This window comes from Octopus sinensis, linkage group LG20 (genome assembly GCF_006345805.1).
Source record: "Octopus sinensis linkage group LG20, ASM634580v1, whole genome shotgun sequence".
Taxonomy (NCBI): domain Eukaryota; kingdom Metazoa; phylum Mollusca; class Cephalopoda; order Octopoda; family Octopodidae; genus Octopus; species Octopus sinensis.
This window is the reverse complement of record NC_043016.1, coordinates 21225687-21244756: the sequence shown is the minus strand read 5'-3', so window position 1 is coordinate 21244756 and position 19070 is coordinate 21225687. Positions and strand designations below refer to the sequence as shown.

At 33.8% G+C, this 19070-nt stretch overlaps 1 protein-coding gene across 5 annotated transcripts in view; it reads left to right on the top strand.

The window, feature by feature from the left end:
- Nucleotides 1-19070, top strand: part of LOC115222594 (protein diaphanous homolog 2) — a 143274-nt gene that overhangs the window by 78673 nt on the left and 45531 nt on the right. For 4 of the 5 annotated variants that reach the window (XM_029792890.2, XM_029792887.2, XM_029792889.2 and 1 more), the window contains exons 10-16: nucleotides 427-551; nucleotides 1833-1949; nucleotides 6162-6280; nucleotides 8157-8323; nucleotides 10130-10555; nucleotides 13786-13900; nucleotides 16771-16791. In XM_029792890.2, coding sequence (XP_029648750.1) covers nucleotides 427-551; nucleotides 1833-1949; nucleotides 6162-6280; nucleotides 8157-8323; nucleotides 10130-10555; nucleotides 13786-13900; nucleotides 16771-16791 — 1090 coding nt within the window. The remainder of the gene's footprint in view (nucleotides 1-426; nucleotides 552-1832; nucleotides 1950-6161; nucleotides 6281-8156; nucleotides 8324-10129; nucleotides 10556-13785; nucleotides 13901-16770; nucleotides 16792-19070) is intronic. The other variant, XM_029792888.2, reaches the window with a different exon arrangement.

Below are 19070 nucleotides of genomic sequence, written 5' to 3'. Positions count from 1 at the left end.
TTTATCAAGATTCTACTGGATGCATTTGTCATGGCACCAACACTGAAAGGTAGCCTTTTGCTCACAAGAGTAAATGTGTGTGAATGTGTCTATCAAAGTATATGGACATCGTTCAGTTGTATATATCAATGAATGATGTAAACATTAGCAAGATACTGAAAAACCACTGCTTTACAAATAATACCCTTGACATTTTTATTCTGCATCAGGTTACTGTAACTCCTTTGCTACTCTTGTTATTAGAAATGATGTGAACTTTTGATGGTCATGTTGTAAACCTGTAAAGAATGAAACAGTTGTCCAAAAATTGCAATATAAAATATAAAATAAGTAAATAAGTAAAGTGTATATAAACTTATATAAATTATGAAGATACTCTCTGATCCTATTGACTGTTTTTTTAAAAGTGTGAATTTCATTTTGTAGAAATTTGATAAACAACCACAAGAATTTGAAGATTTGAAAACCCAATTGCATGTTTTCCACACACAAGCAGAGGAAGATTCTGAAGATTTTTTCCAAAGATATGAGAATATCAAAATTGAATTATCATATCCTTTATTTTCAAAAGTTTTTTTTTCTTTCTGTGTTACTCTTGTTATTCCCAAAATGTCAATGATATGGCAGAATCATTAGAACATCAAACAGATCTGTTGTAATGCTTTTCATGATAAATTTGTCTCCTACCACTATTGGTAATTGTTATTGTTCCTCTACATGACCCTTTTTAGAAAAAAAATTAATTCTTTTACTCCATCTTAACTATTCACATGCAAACTTCAACTATATTAATCTGAACACTGCTTGATAGACATGTGCTATTTCTATAAACAATAATCTTCAGAACATTCTTCAATTAATACATATCTACATACCCACTTTCAGCAAGTCACTGCTCTTATCAAAGAATTGTATATATTACTTTTTCCTTATAAACAAGCTTCATTTAAAATTTTCGAAGTCACTACAAAGTCTCACTGTCTCTTTCTTAAAGCAGCCATCTCTCTATATACAAACGGCAAAATGTCTGTGTGTGTGTCCTTTATACAAATCCACAATTTTTCAGTTAGAGGGCTCACACTTTCTATGGTCATCCAAAACCATCCAAGGGTGGTCGTGCACATCTTTACATTTCCCCAGTTATCCCACAAACCCATTAAAAAAAATCAATAGAAGTGACTTTTTTGTGAATTTTCTATCCAAAACCCAATCAAAATGCCCAAAACTTGATATGCAATTGAATGCCAGCTAGCTGTATGTGATTGGTCGGAGATTTGGACAGTACTCACGTGTATGTGCACACGCACGCAGCTGTATATGCATGCACTAGCACTATGACCCGGCGTTGCCGGGTCACAGTGCTAGTATATATATAACATGCTAAGCATGCATCACAAAGGTTCCCCTTTAGGATCAGAAAATACTTAGGTTTTCACTTTTGCTGAGCTTGTACAAATCTCACATAAGACTTGCAATGACATATAGTTCACATATATGAAACAGTGCTGCTACTGTATACACAGCCATTATGGATTGCATTGAAAAGATAGCCATTCCTTTGATTGGCTGTATGCTACAACCATTTTCTCTCAGAAGTATTGTTTCCTTTCTTCTATTCTATCTTCACTACCTCCTCATCCTCACAAGTTGTATTCTTTCCCCATTCTCTCATACTTCCTCTTCAACCAAAACCACTTGCAACTACCCCACTCTCTTGGCCACTAACTTATCAACCCCTCCCTCCCTATCCACCTCCCTCTATCTTCTCTCATTTACTTGAGTTTGATAGCAAAATATTAAATTATATCTGTTCCTCCTTAACTAATGTTCACGAATATTGAAGACTGCTATGGTTTACTAATGAATAGTATCAACAATACTCCCAGCTCAACCTACTTTTTGTCAATCCTGCAACATTTTTTATTGATCAGAGAAGAATCATATGTTAAGTAAGTATACTGTGATAAGTAAATATCATAGGTCATCAAAGGTTTGAGTGTAAGATAATCAGATCAGACCACAAGTAAAATTTCAGAATATTCTTTTATTTGTTTCAGTCATTTGACTGTGACTATGCTTGAACACTGCTTTTAGTCGAGCAAATCGACCCCAGGACTTATTCTTTGTAAACCTAGTACTTATTGTATTGGTCTCTCTTGCTGAATCGCTAAGGGATGGAGACGTAAACACACCAGCATCGGTTGTTGGGGGGACAAACAGAGACATATCAACACACACACACACACACATGTACACATATATATACATACACACATACAACGGGCTTCTTTCAGTTTCCGTCTACCAAATCCACTCACAAGGCATTGGTTGGCCTGAGGATATAGTAGAAGACACTTGCCCAAGGTGCCACTCAGTGGGACTGAACCCAAAACCATGTGGTTGGTAAGCAAGCTACTTACCACACAGCCACTCCTGCACCTATTGATAAAAAGTTTTTGGAAACCTATCCAGCTTATAGCATCAGTTAATAAATAGTACATGTATATTGAATGATGACAATGATATCTGAATTTGGTGAGATTATCATGACTGTTTTATGATTTGTTTTATATCCCTTCAAAATTTATGAAGTATTTTTTGCAAGTTGTTTTAAAATAATGGTTTTAAAATACTCAGGAGCTCATACAACTTAAGGGATGTACTTAGAGTAGGGAAAGAGGAGTAAATTTGTAAATTTCTAATGATATGAAGTTTCCAAGGAAAATGATTTGGATATTGCGTTACACTTTAAAAAATTTATTTTTGATCTGAAAGATAGAGGTGTGTCCATAGTTTTCTCAAACCACCTGAGACTAGTGAATCAAAGTAGTTTTGTTTCTCCAGGATAGTTGTAAGTAGAAGAACCATGCGCAAAGATGGAATTCCTGAGAACTAATGTCCTAAGAATGAAGAAACGGATGTTGTTAGTTGCATCTGCTTAAAGGAGCAGATCCTCTATAGTAAGGGCTTAAAAGGCAGAGAGGAGACACCACATTCATGGACCAGAAGTAATAAAAAAAAAACTTACACTTTGTGTCCATTTACATATAGTCAGAAAGTATTAAGTAGTCAAGACATTGAATAATGAAGGTATTATGACCCTTACTTTATGCATTTTCAGAAATTTTAGTCAAGCACATATGTAATTGGTAGTGTATGTGGGCATGTCTGTAAATACATAATAATTTTTTTAAAAATTACATGAATAGAATGAGCTAAAAAGATATAAACTTTTAGAAGAGAAAGAGAAGTTATCCTTTATTGAGCAGACTCATGATCAGCCATACACATTTGAGTGCTCACTTGTGTATCAATCTGTGTTTGTCTGCTACTTAATAATGAAAAGCCTTCTGTTTATTTCTACATGTTTTGGAGAAACGAAAGAAATCAAGGCTGTCAACAATTTTAAATAATGTGATAATTAATATTTATTTCTTTATTGCCTACAGGGGGCTAAATGTAGAGGGGACAAGCAAGAACAGGCAAATGGATTAAGTCGATTACATCGACCCCAGTGAGTAAGGATGAAAAGCAAAATTGACCTTGGCTGAATTTGAATGGAGAACATAACAGCAGGCGAAATCCCGCTAAGCATTTCACCCAGTGTCCTAACAATTCTGCCAGCTCACCATAATATTGACATTAGTTAGACTTCAGATTTAGAGGTAGAAAGACTCAAAGACACAAACCAGTCTGAAAAAGGAAGATATGTAAGCTTAAAGACCTTTTGTATAATTGAAGATTTAAAGAAGTCCTAATTGAAGCAGTTGATGAGGAGGGGAAGATATAACATAGAGGACAGCTGGAATTTCTTACACAACAACTTACTGACGGCTACAGTCCAAACAGGCTGGTGCAAAGTTCAGCCAGACCATGAGTGGCATGATGCTGGGACAGTGAAGTAAACAAGACCATAAAAGCAGAGACAGGCTTGGAAGTATTGGAAGAATGGTATTAGCAAGGCGGCGAGCTGGCAGAAACGTTAGCACGCCGGATGAAATGCTTAGCGGTATTTCGTCTGTCGTTACGTTGTGAGTTCAAATTCCGCCGAGGTTGACTTTGCCTTTCATCCTTTCGGGGTCGATAAATTAAGTACCAGTTCCGCACTGGGGTCGATGTAATCGACTTAATACCTATGTCTGTCCTTGTTTGTCCCCTCTATGTTTAGCCCCTTGTGGGTAATAAAGAAATAAATATTAGCAAAAAATTGTACCAGGTAACAAGAAGGGATGTAAGGAAACAGATGTATTTAGCAATGGGAGAAGCAGAAAAGAAGAAATTTGCTAATGTTCTACACTATGAGGTGTTCCCAAATTCAAGACAGTATATCAGTAAAATTGAGATGTTGTTGGAGAGAAGTATCTACAGATGGAAAGAAATACATTTACACTTGATGATTTTAAAAAGAAAGAGGCTATTATGAAAGGGAGAAGGAGTCTTCCTAAAGAGAACACAATGGTGGAACAAGCTATTTTAGTTGACAGCACAATGATAGATTAAGAAATTAGAAATATGAAAACAGGGAAAGCCTGTCAGGAATTACTGCTGAGAGGCTTAGAATATGTCATGGAGTGGAATATGCCTAGTCAACTGTATAATTAATCTTTTCGTAGAAGGGGTTATACACGCTGGCTTATGTAGCAGCAAGACAGTTAACTGTTACAAGGATGAAGGAGAGACAATTTCAGAGGTATCAAATTGTTGGACCAAGTCATGAAAGTTACTGCTCAATTAATTAGGAAGAGAGTTAACCTAGATAATATACAGTTTAGTTACCTGAGAGAAGCACTACTGGTGCTGTTTTCCTAGTAAGGCAACTGAAGAAGTATTTAATCAAAAATATACTACTTTCCTTGACTTTCAACCTGGGAAAATCCTTTGATAGGACCCCTCACTCCCTGATCTGGTAGTGGCTAGAGAAGGTAGGTGATGAATGGCTAGGGCTGGTGTGAGTTGTCCAAGCCATATACAAAAGTGTTGACAGTAATAATGTGAAAGTTAACAACAAGGCTGGCTACAAATTTAATGTGCAGGTAGTTCACCAGGGTTCAGTTCTCAGTTCTTTCTTATTTATCATAGTCCTCCATGCCATAACAGAGGAATGGTTACCTGAGGGAGCTCCTCAGTGCTGATGACCATGATAAAAGAAATTTCAAGTATTGAAGCCAAACTTGCTATCAAAGGGCTTTAAAGTTAATTCAGCAAAGACCAAAGTCCTAGTAAGCAGGAAAACACATACTATTTAACCTTTCAGGAAAAACGCCCTGATTGATGAGTAGAAAAAGTATTGGTAGAAATTTCGTACATCATGTATGATATGTAAGTAACACAAAAGTTTCTTTCTGTCTACCAAATCCACTTACAAGACTTTGGTTGGCCTAAGGTTGTAGTAGAAAACACCTAAGGTGCTTCGCAGTATGACTGAGCAACAAGCTTCTTAACCATACAACCATGAATGGATGAACTAAAGTTGTATAAACTGTTGAGAGAGAAAGAGAGAGATAGATGCATATCATCCCAGGCCAAGCAGACAAATGATTAGCCAAGTGCTCCTGAAAGCTTACTTATTTCAATCTATGTTTGTCTGCTATTGTTTGGAAAAAAGATGTCACTTTTCTTCTATGTATTTGTTATGCAAAAAAAGAAATCACTGACTAACTGTTAAATTAATGTTTGTATGCCTGCATGTGTGTATATGTATGCACACATGGATGGATGTATGTATGTGTCTACATGTGTATGTGGAATCACATTGAGAGAAAAGGTGTATAACAGCATAATCATACTTGTGTTGCTCATCTATCAGATAAAAATATTTTTATGAAATAACAAAGATTTTTAACACTGAAGACCTGGAAATTGAAACATTTATGAAGAATTACTAAACAATGTTAAACTGATTTTGCACATGATTTGGCTCTTAGCAAATAAAAGATTAATTCTACTTTGTTGAGAGAGATGTTATTAATATACATTACGGGTAGTAATTTCTGATTTTTCAATGAAATAAATTATTACAATTAAGGATTATATAATTATAATTTATTTTAAATTAATATTTGATAAATTAATTAAAAATATTAATTTTGAAAATTAAGAATTTGTATATTAAGTATGATACTTTATTACTGAAGCCTAACCTGTAAATATGTTTATTACAGACTTGAATATTTTAAATTAATTGAAGAATGTGTGAGTCAGATTATTTTGCACAAACATGGTATGGATCCTGATTTCAGTTACACAAAACGATTTGAACTGGATATTGAAGACTTGTTAGGTATGTTACCATAATGGATTTTAGCTATGTTTGGAATCTATTGTTATTATTCATTTTCACATTAGAAATTATATTTTGTGTATACATAGTCATGTATTTTCTGAGAGATGAACATTTTCATTGGGTCAGCATTATCCCTTCTGGCTACCTGTTTTATGTAAGACTGAATGTACTATAATTCAGAATATGAAGTAAAATTAAGGAAAAAAAAAATTGAAAGACGTTAGTTCAAGAATCTATTCATAAAATATTGTCATGAATTCAATTGTCAATGTTAGCTCTTATCTTTCTCATCAAATTCAGCATCCATGGCCAAAATAACTTAAACTTTTAGCGTCCTGTTAAAAAGTCACAATCATAAATAATGATAGAGCTGAAAATTCCTAAACATGAGTTTGTCTTTCTTTCCCAAATGCTTATAGTGTTTGTAATTGTGGTCAGATTGCTGTTAAAGTTGGTAGTATTGCAGAAAAAAGTTGTTGTGTTTTTACGTATGTGGTCATTTGTGCTAAAAAAATAATGGACATATTTAATTAATTGCATCATGATAGCTAAAGAAAAGATTACTAAAAATGTTGAAGAGAGATATTGGTAACAAATTAAATGGAATTGGTAATAGACATGGGCATACTAAATCACAAATAAACAAAAAACAGTTTTATTTTTACTATTTATCATGAAATTTACATGCAAGCTGTTAACTTCTACCAGAAACAGTATGCTCAGACATGCCCAAATTTCATTGCCTATAGAAACAAAGTTGACTGTTCCCTTTTGTTCAGATTACTTTGTTGGGTGATTAGGTTGGTAACGACTCAGTGGAAAAATTGGAAAACAAAGACTCAACAAACTTCATCACATCCGGAAGGTATCTTTTGACAAAGAATGCCAAAGGTGTTGTGTTTGACCATTCTTCAAATAATATTTCATCCAAGTCACTTGATGAAAAATCAGACATATCAAACTTAGACATTGATATGCTTATTATCTTCAGTCCTTTGCTGCCATTAATTTGTCAAATCATTAAATACATTATCACTCAAAGAATGAGTAAGCAACCATTTTGCAAAGATATTTTTGAGCAAATACATTTTTTAAAATCCTTTAATCCCTTTACTTGTAAGGTTAAATTTTATGGTTATTCCATTAATAATGTTGAATATCTACTAAAATTGAATTGGTATTTTCTGCAAGTCCTATCTAAAAAAAACTTGACATATCTTAACAGGCATGTCAAGTTTTGTTGAAGAATGTCATGTCTGAAACTCAATAAGGTTAAGGGTAATGAAATTTTGACTGGATATATCTGATTTCCACAGTAAAGGGGTTAAAAAGAATGTTAACAATAATAGTATGATTCATATGAACTCAGGCAGTACCATGCAGGTTCATATTGTACATGATTTTGAGAGTTGATATTCATTTACTGATTCTGATCAAAGCTATTATATTTAATACATACTTATTTCATCTTCGGCTTTTGTCTCACTAAGAATATGTTTCATTTAGAACTTATTTATCCTTCATTTTAAAATGAATTCACTAAGTTCTTTGTTGATTAGAAATCCTATTCTTCTTATATTGTTGCTTGTCACAGTTGATGTGATCATGTGCTATTGTAGTAACCAACCTTGGGTATGAGCACATGGATGGAGGTGGCAATCATGTGAAAAACAAAATAGTTTCCTATTTTTCTATCTCACTAACTTTAGTGGAAGTGGGGGAGACAATATATCAGGTTTGACTCTTTGTAGTAAGAAAGAAATGGACTTATATTTTCATCCTTAAATTTGTGTGTGCATATAGAGATATAAATTCCTTCATATTATGATGTTACTATAGTTTATATAATTATTTCATTTCATATTCAATACAGAGCAAATATCAAATGATAAAGTTGGTGAAGATAATGCAAAAATTGAAGAAATGAATAAAAAGCTTGAATTAGAACTGACTGCCCGGCAAGAAGCAGAGGCCAAGTTCTTAACACTACAAGATAAAATGAAAGAATTAGAAACTGAAAATATCCAAATGAAAGAAAAGGTTTCGTATTTTTGTTCTTTTTTTTTAAATTTAATATTAAACCTTTTAAAGAGTTTATATTCCACTTTTACTGTTCTGTTACAAAAATTATATTGAAAAATCAAACAAAAAAGACTCCTTTCTTTCCAACAAGCCTCAGAGGCTTTGGAAAGTCTCATGTGGTCCTACACTTTCACTCCTTTGAATTCTGAAATATTTAGACAATAGTAAGATACTCGTTAGAAAAGAAATGAACATAAAAATGAACAAAAGTTAAGGTAAAAAGATAGAAATTACAAGATAACAGATATATGAATGGTAAAATGTAGAATGATTCAAAATTCCCTTTAGTATTGATGAAAACAAACTAGCAGCCAAAGTTAGCTTCTTAATGTATGTCTTGACTCCCTGCTCTCTTTACCTCTCTCCCACGGTTCCCATGTCCTTATTTCAAACTTTGCTCTCATCCTTCAGCATTTATTTCTTCACCAGTCTTTCATTGACTTTCTTGGCTCAGGAATTCCAGGATAGCTACTCTACTGCCTTGCTGTTCATACTGACAGTGCCCCTCTCACACATATGTATACACACTCCCAGATATGGGACAGTTGAATTAGGTGTTTCCATTTAATTGAATAGGATCACTGTCATATTGTACCACGTTTAGGAAAATGAAATATATAAAAGGAAAGAATAAAGATAAAATTAAAAATATCGAAAAACAAAATTGTAGCAAAATAAAAAATAATTATTCATCATCATCATCATCATCATTTAACCCTTTAGTGTTCAGGTTATTCTGTCAAATGTGATGTTTGTTTATTTAAAATGATTTGAATTAATCCTGCATTATCTTGTAGTTTAGAGATTTCAGTGATGTGATTTTTTAGTTTTAGAATGACATGGTAGGGCTGAGGTGAGAGGCAAGCTCTGGTCAGTTTCAATATAAAACAGGTTAAATATTTTGGCCGGATATGGCCAGTTTGAATGCTAAAGGGTTAATGTCCGTTTTCCATGTTGGCATGGGTTGGACAGTTTGACTGAGGACTGGCGAGCCAGAAGGCTGCACCACTCCCCAATCTGATCTGGCAAAGTTTCTACAGTTGGATGCCCTTCCTAATGCCACCCACTCCGAGAGTGTAGTGGGTGCTTTTACGTGCCACTGGCATGAGGGCCAGTTAGGTAGTTCTGGCAACGATCACACCCTAAAGGTGTTTGGTTGTTGCCAGAACTGCCAGATCAAGATTTTGTTATTAATTAAACAATGTTGACTAATATGATTGCACGTAAGGGAGCTGAAATTCCAAAACAACTGGTTTTTGCTGTGATATTTGGATATTGATAATTCAAGCAGAAGTCAACCATTGTTGATGACAACTAATTGATGTCACATTCATATTGGTTAAATGAACTAATTAGTTCATTTTACTAAATTCTATAAACATATTCTGTAAAAAAAAATGTGTATTTTTATTCATATTTTGAGAAGTAAAATAACTATATGTTTAAAGTATCTAAATATTTAACATTAGAATTGTAGTTGTGCTTTTTTGCTATTGGTATGGATTCAATAGATCTGCAACAGAAAATGTATATCTGTTCATTGCAATTCTGCATTATATCCTCTATGACTCTCAAATTTGCCCTTTCTAATTTATTGGCTTGTTTTAACTTGGATAATGTCCACTCGTTTACATCTGTTCACTCCTAATATATTCTAAATCCACATTAAATCTATGGACATGTGTTGTCACATTCATTCTTTTCATCAGTTTATGTCTATATCTTTGTGCAAATTATGTATAGCTTTCATTTTCTGTTTTTCAGATTAATTCAGGAATTGGTGCTATGATTAACAAAACTATTGGTGGGTCTGGTGGAAATATTCCCGTACCTCCTGCACCTCCCTTACCTGGTGGTCCTTCAGTCCCTCCTCCACCTCCACTACCCAACATGGGTGCAAATGTTCCACCTCCACCACCATTACCTGGTGGTGCTCCAAGAGCTCCTCCCTTACCTGGCAGCATACCCAGAGCACCACCTCCACCTGGTGCGCCCAGAGCACCACCTCCACCTGGTGCGCCCAGAGCACCACCTCCACCTGGTGCGCCAAGAGCACCACTTCCACCTGGAGCACCCAGAGCACCACTTCCTCCTGGCCTTCCTGGACTAGGTGTGAAGAATGAAAAAACATTACCAAGGCGGAAGAAATACAATGTTGATGTGAAGATAAAAAGAATCAACTGGACACAAGTATGCTACTATTTTCTTTCCATGATTTATTTTGATTATTGATGTATCTTTCAGTACACACAGTTATATCAAGAACATGTTATTTTATCCCATTATTTGTTGTAACAATACTTTCATGCATAAACACTATGCTTAAGTCTTTTACATCATATTTCGCACAGAAATTACTTTGATGCATATGAATCAAATTCATTCTAAATGTTGGAATCAGAAAAATGTTCTGAAATAATTCAACTGCATTTGCAGTTTGAACTTATTTTAGTTTCAGATGGGCTCTTGAATTAGCAAAAGCCAAGTTTCTTTACTAAAACATTAAATCTATAAAATATAACTATTTACTCTACAGTTATTTTTTAATCACATAGAATTCTGTTTATATTTCTTTTCTCCTTTTTGTTCATAAAGAACTTTCCACTATCACATGCATGAGCTTGATATATGGAAACTCTGTGGAAGCCTGTTGTATGTATGTATGTGTGTGTTTATGTGTATCATCATCATCATTAACTCATAGATGGAATTTGTGCAGCAGATTTTTTTCTAGTTGGATGCCCTTCCTGTCACCAACTCTCATGTGCTTCCAAACAAGGCAATAGTTACCCATGACCAGACATGCTTTCATGGAAGATTCGAAACAAAGAACACCACTTGCATTATGGTGACACTTGCTTACAACTATCGTGTGATGTCAAGGCAAGGATACAGTAACACACACACACACACACACAAAGGCTTCTTTCAGCTTCCATGTACCAAACCCACTCAAGGTTTTGGTAAACCTGAGATTTTAGAAAATACTCATCCAAGATGTCATGCTGTGGAACTGAAAACGGAATCCAGAACCATACAGTTGGGAAGCAAAATTCTTACCTTACAGCCATGCCTGCAACTTTCAATATGTATATATACACACACACACACATATATATATATATAGCAAGTGAGAAGGGATTAAATAATCTCTGCATTCACCTCAGGAAGTACTCATGCAAGTGCCACCTGATTTTTATTACTGTATTTGCATTGATGGCAAATTTGTAAGACATCAAGATACTAGCAATCAGCTTATCCTTCTGTTCTGGATATCAATCTTTCTTTCTTTCTGTAGCATAGCTGCAGTCCAGTGACTGAAAAAAGTAATAGATAATGAAATAAGATAAAAATCTTTCATTGATAATATCACTGTATCATTGAGTACTTTGTGTTGTCTATACTGGCTATGTAAATGTGTATATATGTCAGTCTAATAATTTTATCCAATTTCAGTTCTAAGTCCTTTCCAATCTGTATTATAATAAGAGCCATATTTCTCTGTTTAATGACAGCAACATTACAATACATAATTTGCATGATGCCGCACTCATTCAGAGATAGTCAATTGGCCATGAATATTTCCCTCTCAGATACAACAATTTACTGATGAAATGTGAAAAGATAAAGAGAGGGAGACTGGAAGAACTACAAAGGTGATAAAAATAGTGACAGGTTTACTAAAACTGAAGGTTTGTAGTAAATCTGTTGCTATTTTTATTATGTTAATTTTGCTGTGAACTTATTTTGAATTACTGAATGCAATTCCTTTTCCACATGAAACTACTTAATTTTGGGGTGGGTAAACTATTTTAGTCAGTAAAACATTTGTGAGGAAAATATACTATTTTTCACTTAAATATTGTATGTTTGTTGATATACAAGAATTGTGAAATTATAAAAAGGAAGTCACATGAATATTCCTTTTGAATAAAACTTATTCACTGAAAAGCATCAGAGATGCTTTGCCTCATGCAGAAAGGAGCTCTGTTTCAGCTGCCATGCCTATTTCCTTAGTGGCTTTCTCTAGGTGTTCCTGACCAATCTTCTGTGGGTAATAGTGCACAAAAATAGCTAGAAATTTGTGGCAGCCAACTTCAATTAGGAAGGAGGCCTTGTCAGTCAAGTCCTGATATTTGTTTTTTTTTTAGCTGGTGAGAAGTGTTGAGTCTGTCCTCACCAAGACATTGTATGTTCAACTATGGTGATTGTTTTTGCATTCCTAGAGAGCTAGAACATGTCTTGTCACGGTATGTTACTCTGGGAAGACAAGTCTGCCCTTCAGGCTCACTTGCTAGCTGCTGAACAGAAAACTTGTTTCTTACCATTGCTTTTATCTTAGGAGCCTTGTCACCTTCCCTGAGGAATCTGATACATTTAGGTAGAAGGCTACTGTTTGTTAGCCTTAACTCTCTGCCCGTTTGTAAGTTTGGTGATTTCTGCAAGGACCTTGTCTTACCTTCAATAGGGTCAGCTTTCTGTCAGTGCCCTGCAATTCAAAGTACAAAGAGTTACCTATAGGATGGCTGTTCTTTGTCTCATATTTTAAGGTTATTTGAGATTGACAAAAGGCTAATGAAGGCACACAGGAAGAAGGACAATTTTTCCTGGCCAGTACTGAAGTTCCTTCGAGGATAATGGGCACTCAAGTACCTGGTCCCACTGTCCCTGATGGGCAAGTTTTACTGCTTTCACACAACAGTTCTCCTCTATTGAATCACGAACCCTTTGCATTTGAATTCTCTTTTGCTCCTGGCATTAGTGTTTTTTCATTTCCTGACACTGTAGTTGTTGAATCCTATCCACCCATGACAAATTATTCTTCCAATCTTCTGATGCTTCCAGTATGTTTCCACTTCCTTCACAGCTTCCTAGGGCATTACTTTCTGCTGCACTTTACAACCTTGGTATGTGTGACTTTCTCATCCTCATTCAGAAGCAATGGTACTGATTGCTCTTGCCCTGGTGGCTTTGAATTCTTCCATCACTGATGAAATTGGTTGGCAGAGCTTAGCGATCTTACTGTACAAATTGACTGAGCTGGAAGATGGGAGAGTGCCCATTTACCTTTACATGAATTTACTGCACAGACTCTCCATTGCCTCCACCTGAGTCATAGTAAAGTCATAAAGCAAAACTGACCTTTTGCAGTCTGGATATGATGTCATACTGGATGTACTATACTTTAAACCTTCCAAGTCACTAGCTTTTTTCAGCTGCTCTCAACCAGTTGTTTAGTTGGGTTTTGTAAAGTCTACCTTTCATTTATTCTTTCCATATGCATATGCTAATCTCTTACACACACACACACACACACACACACACACAAACTTCTTGCATTCATATGATGAAATAAATTTGTGTTTGTGTAATTATTTTTATTTATTTATTTATTTATTTATTTATTTATTTATTTATAGGTAAATGTGAGAAACTTTCATGAAAACTCATTTTGGGCACAAATCAATGAAGAGAAATTTGCTAATGACAGACTCATAGATGAAATCAGAAACAGATTCAGTGTAAAAGCCCAGGGTTAGTTACTTCACTTGTTTCTACACAGTCTTTATTCAACATGTATTTTTTTTTATGGAGTTATGTTGATTCTTTTCAGCTATTTTAGTGAAGGGTTGTGTCTTGTTACCTTTGCATGTAGCTACAAAGGGATTTCTCACTTTTAATGTATAGTAAGGTGCTCTATTGTGTCTTAAAGTATTTTCTTCTTAATATAGTTAACCAAGTTAGGGGTTTCAGAAAATAGAGGATACCTACCAATTGTACTTTCTTTATGAATATATTTTATTCATTTCTTTCTTTGGTATGCAACAAAACTTTTGTAAGGAAAATGTCTGGTTGATTATATAATTTTACTTGTGCCTATCTAAGACACCTTACAGGGATATAAGGTAAATTTATTCCCAACATGATTTGGATTGCAAACAGAAGTTTGTAATTAAGTACTTTAAGCTATTAAGATTGTTACATTTCTATTTCCACCAACATACCTCCTTATACAAATATATTGTCAAAAGAATATATATTTATTAATTCCAAATTATTTTATAGAATGTTAATTAGAAACCCTAGAATTTATTGTAAATCTGTGTAAATTGTTTCAACTGTCCTCATTTTTATTACACACTTTCAAATTACTCCTTTTTTTAAAGCAAGGAAATGAGTAATTGTTTGAAGCTTTATTTTTGAAAGTACTTTAAGAAATTACATGTGAACAGTTATTAACCTTTGAGTTCTGCTCTGGTTATGAAAATGTTGAATGAATAAATAAGAGTATATTCTAATAATTATAGAGTACTAAAATTGATCAGGAATGTAAAGACTGAAAGAAATTCAAGTTCAATTTGTATAATAAAAGTTAGTGTTTGATAATTGATTCTGGCAGTCAGGGTATTGATTTCACATTTTGGCACAAGGCTTGTAATTTTGGGGGAGGGTTAAGTTAATTAAATCAACCCCAGTGTTCAATTGGTATTTCATTTAATCGATCCTGAAACGATGAAATGCAAAGTCAACCTTAGCAGAATTTGAACTTAGAACGTGGAGACAGATGAAATGTTGTTAAACATTTTACCTGGTGTGCTAACAATTCTGCCAGCTCACTGTCTTATATCAGTCATAATATTAAAAATAATTTGTTGTTGCTTACCTCAGGGTCAGCCCTAATTAAGCAGATCTATAATCAAAAATATTCCAGCTGTGACCATTTTATTCTTTATTCTTATTAGGTGAAAGACCACCATCTGGGCAATTTTCTACTAGTTGCTAAATATTTACACGATTCCCAATTTGTGTAATTTTTCTGGTGTTACATCTATTTTTTTTTTTTTTGTGTGACCTTTATTCATTTAATAGTACTCACTCGCTCAGTAGATAAATTTAGGACATAATTACAGAAATATGCCCCACCTCCCAACTTCGTTTTCTCACAAGTTTCTGAAAAAATGGGTGTTTTTTTATGAAATTTTCTACAAATCCTTTCAGCTGGTGTAGATTGCAATTATATCAGAATTTAATATGGTAAAAAAATTGTGAGGGATGGTAGATATTTCACATATCTTAACTTTGTTTCTTTATATGTTTGGATTAATTATGTAGATTAGAATTATATTGGAAAAAAAATTACTCTTGAAACTCATAAGATCCCTGCTAGCTAACTAAATGACTACATAGAAGATGGGCTATCATGAAGTTTGTTTAAAAGAGTGATTGAGATTGTGCTAAAATAATGAAAGAAATATGTATTCAGTACTTAGTGTTAGCATTGTACTCACCCTTCTACAAAGATTTCTTTCAGAGAATTTTCAAGGAAGATAGGAATAGTTCTCAAAAGTAACTTTTTTTTCAACATAATTCAAATCTACATCATCAAAACATATGAAGAAACAAAGTTAAGATGCACAAAATATCATCCCCCTCTTGAATTTGTTTTTACATTGAATTCCAACATAATCATTTCTACAACATCTGAAAAGTATTTGTAGAAAATTCCATTTAAAGAAAGTTATAAGGAAACAAAATTCAAACATGTGAATTATCTAAATCTCCTCTTTTCCCCTCCTCAAAAACATTTTTTCCTACAAATTCTTATATTTTTTTACTACAAATTATTACATCTGAAACATATTTGCAGAAAATTACATTAAAAGATATTTGTTTTTCAGAAAGTTATGAGGAAATGAAGTTAGGTTGGGGGACACACATCTATAGTTATGTTGAGTATACACAGAGACATTAAAAAATACTACTTCAAAGCAAAATCGTTATGTTACAGTGAATAAAAACTTGTTTTGTGATTGAATCATGAAATTGAAATCTTCAAGATTTGGACCACATTTTGATTAAAAATGTATTAAAATTGGAATTTTCTAGACAATGTAGACTTTAATAGTTGCTTCCTTTTAGTAAGAGTTACTTACTCCAAACTAACTAATAAGCAGCTTTCTCCATTATAGTATAGATGTAGTATATCCAGGACTACATGCTCTATCCACAAATAGTGTGTAACAATGGAGATTGACTGCAATTTGTAGCAGGTTGAGTGACCATATAGTAGTTTAATCATTGCCTTATTAAATGATTTTAATTTCATGGTATCTTTAAATTGCAATATCACACACTCCTTTCTATTAAAGCCTAGATCATTTCTTCCATTTAACTTTTGTTCAGATCTGATTTTTTTTTCTCGGATAACACATTCAGCTCCTTCAATTAATTTTTAGATGTTTGTGATGATACTCTGTTAGGAATATATGAAAGACAATTTTGTTTGTGTGTGTGTTTGAATATACTAGAAGATAAGCTGCTTGGAAAATTCATTTGTGAATATGTTTGTGTTAGAATTTCATGAACAAATATTTCATGTGTACTTTTTATTTCTTTTTTACTAGAATCTTGTCCAATGGGAACAGGTGCTACAATTTTTTTCTTTTATATGAATATTTTAATAAGTAGTTTATCACACTGAATTTAATCCTTGTTAAGAGATGACAAGCTTGTTTCTGTGTTCATTTTTTTTTTTTTGTATTCTCTCCTTGTTAAAATCCGTTTTTGTTCACTAAGCCCTATCCTTTTCTCACCCCATTTTTCTCCTGTTGTTCTTAGTATCTTTCTCACTCACTCTCTCTCATATAAAACTTGGAACACAAAACACTAAATTTGTATAACAGCATAAAAGTGAACAATCACTGAAGAAATGAGGCAGTTTTATCAAGATTTTTTTAGATAAACAAAGAGCAAAATTACAGTAACTTAATGAAAACAACGATAAGGGAAAATAATGCACCAACATCAATTTTTAAACTATCTTAAAATACAATGCACATATTTACAAATTTATTAATTTAAAAACTTTACTGTGTCTGACTCAAAAATTATCAAAAATAAAATAAGTTGGCGTTCAAACAAGATATGAATACTTCAAAAAATTAGATTTTATATTTCTAGAAATGATTTAAGACCAAAGGATAATTTGTCCAAAATATGATTGCCATCAATTTGTATTATATATGCATATATCTGGAGTGGCATGTGCATGCATACATGCATGCTTTTCTAAATATTATTAAATCCTTTACTGTTTTGAAGGTATCTGTAGAAGAGATACTCCTGCTCACAGTTTACATCTGTGCTTTTTCTATATTAGAATGGATGGAATGGGTTTTATTGACATGGTTGCTTTTACAGTTATAGATTTTATTCAAATATAACATAGCAATGGTATCTGTCAATTAAATGAACAAGGAATCTGATGCAAGTAGAGTAATGTGTCTGTGGACTTTTGCCCATAGACACAATGCAACAGCTGTAATAATACTAAAGTTTTAATTCATTACCATATGATATAGCTCCAATGGATGTCCATGTTATTAATACATTATTCTTTGATTTTATTTTTACAATAATTTCAATATGCACAAAAATATTCTTTTTACTGTTACTTGTATATTACACATATTCTCCTGCACTCACACATATGTAACACATTTGCTCCTATTGACACGTAGACTCACATATTTTGATAGAAAACAAGCTGTAGCAACCAACTTGACCATTTTGCTACCCTCAAAAACAACTTCTTTGGTCACAAAATAACACTTTTTATTGCACCTTCATATGTATACATACTCTCAAGATACCCTTGCACTTTCATTTAAGTCCATGCATATTATTGAACATTGTGTATATATGCTTAAATATGCATGTAGGTATACAAGGTGGTATCAAAAAATTCCCGGACTAATTATGTAGCACACTAACAGGTGACAACACAAAGTTGTGTGCACAGTGAGGGCTAGCAGTGACCTTCATGAAGCAGTGTGCTGAGTGACATCACTGTATTTACTTTGCAAGTTGTAAAATTTGAGTTTTTGTGATCACATGTATGCTGTAGTCTGACATTTTGCATATATAAGAAATTGGAACAAAGAACCAACATGGAGTTTTATGTTAATCCTGAGAAGTCTGCTACAGAGACAGTGAGCATGCTTCGGCAAGCTTACACCAACGAGACAATGGGTTGTACTCATTGTTTTGAATGGCATGGGTACTTCAAAAATGGAAGAATGTCCATGGAAGATATGCCATGAGTGTCTTCCCCTGCAGAAGTGGAGAAAATTCATTGGCTTGTGCATGGGGATTGTTGGAGGACAATCAACATTGCTGATGTTGTTGATTTGTTGTATGGGTTCATGCAGGCAATCCTAATGGCTGAATTGACCATGCCAAGTTTGTCAATGTCTGTGGCATTGTGCATTGTGAATTCATCCCCTTGGACCTGAGAGTTCTACTGTAATGTTTTGAAGCATTTGAAGGAAAACATTTGGCAAAAGTGATCAGATCTGTGGAGTGCAAAGAATTGGATTCTTCTCAACAACAATGCATTCTATCACTGAGCTCTCCCGACTTGTGAGTTTCTCACCAGATACAACATGGTATCGCTTCCGTACCTGTCCTACTTGTCAGATTTAGCACCTATGGATTCCATCTCTTCCTCAAGATGAAAATGCAGCTGAAAGGTTGCAGAAATTCATCAACTCACTTACGAAAAGCAACTTTTGGGCTGGATTCCAAAATTGGCAAGGATGCCGAGGCCAGTGTATTGCTGTGCAAGGTGATTATTTCAAAAGAGATGATGTTAAAATTTAACTAAATAAGTTATTTTTTATTAAACATAACTAGTCCAAGAATG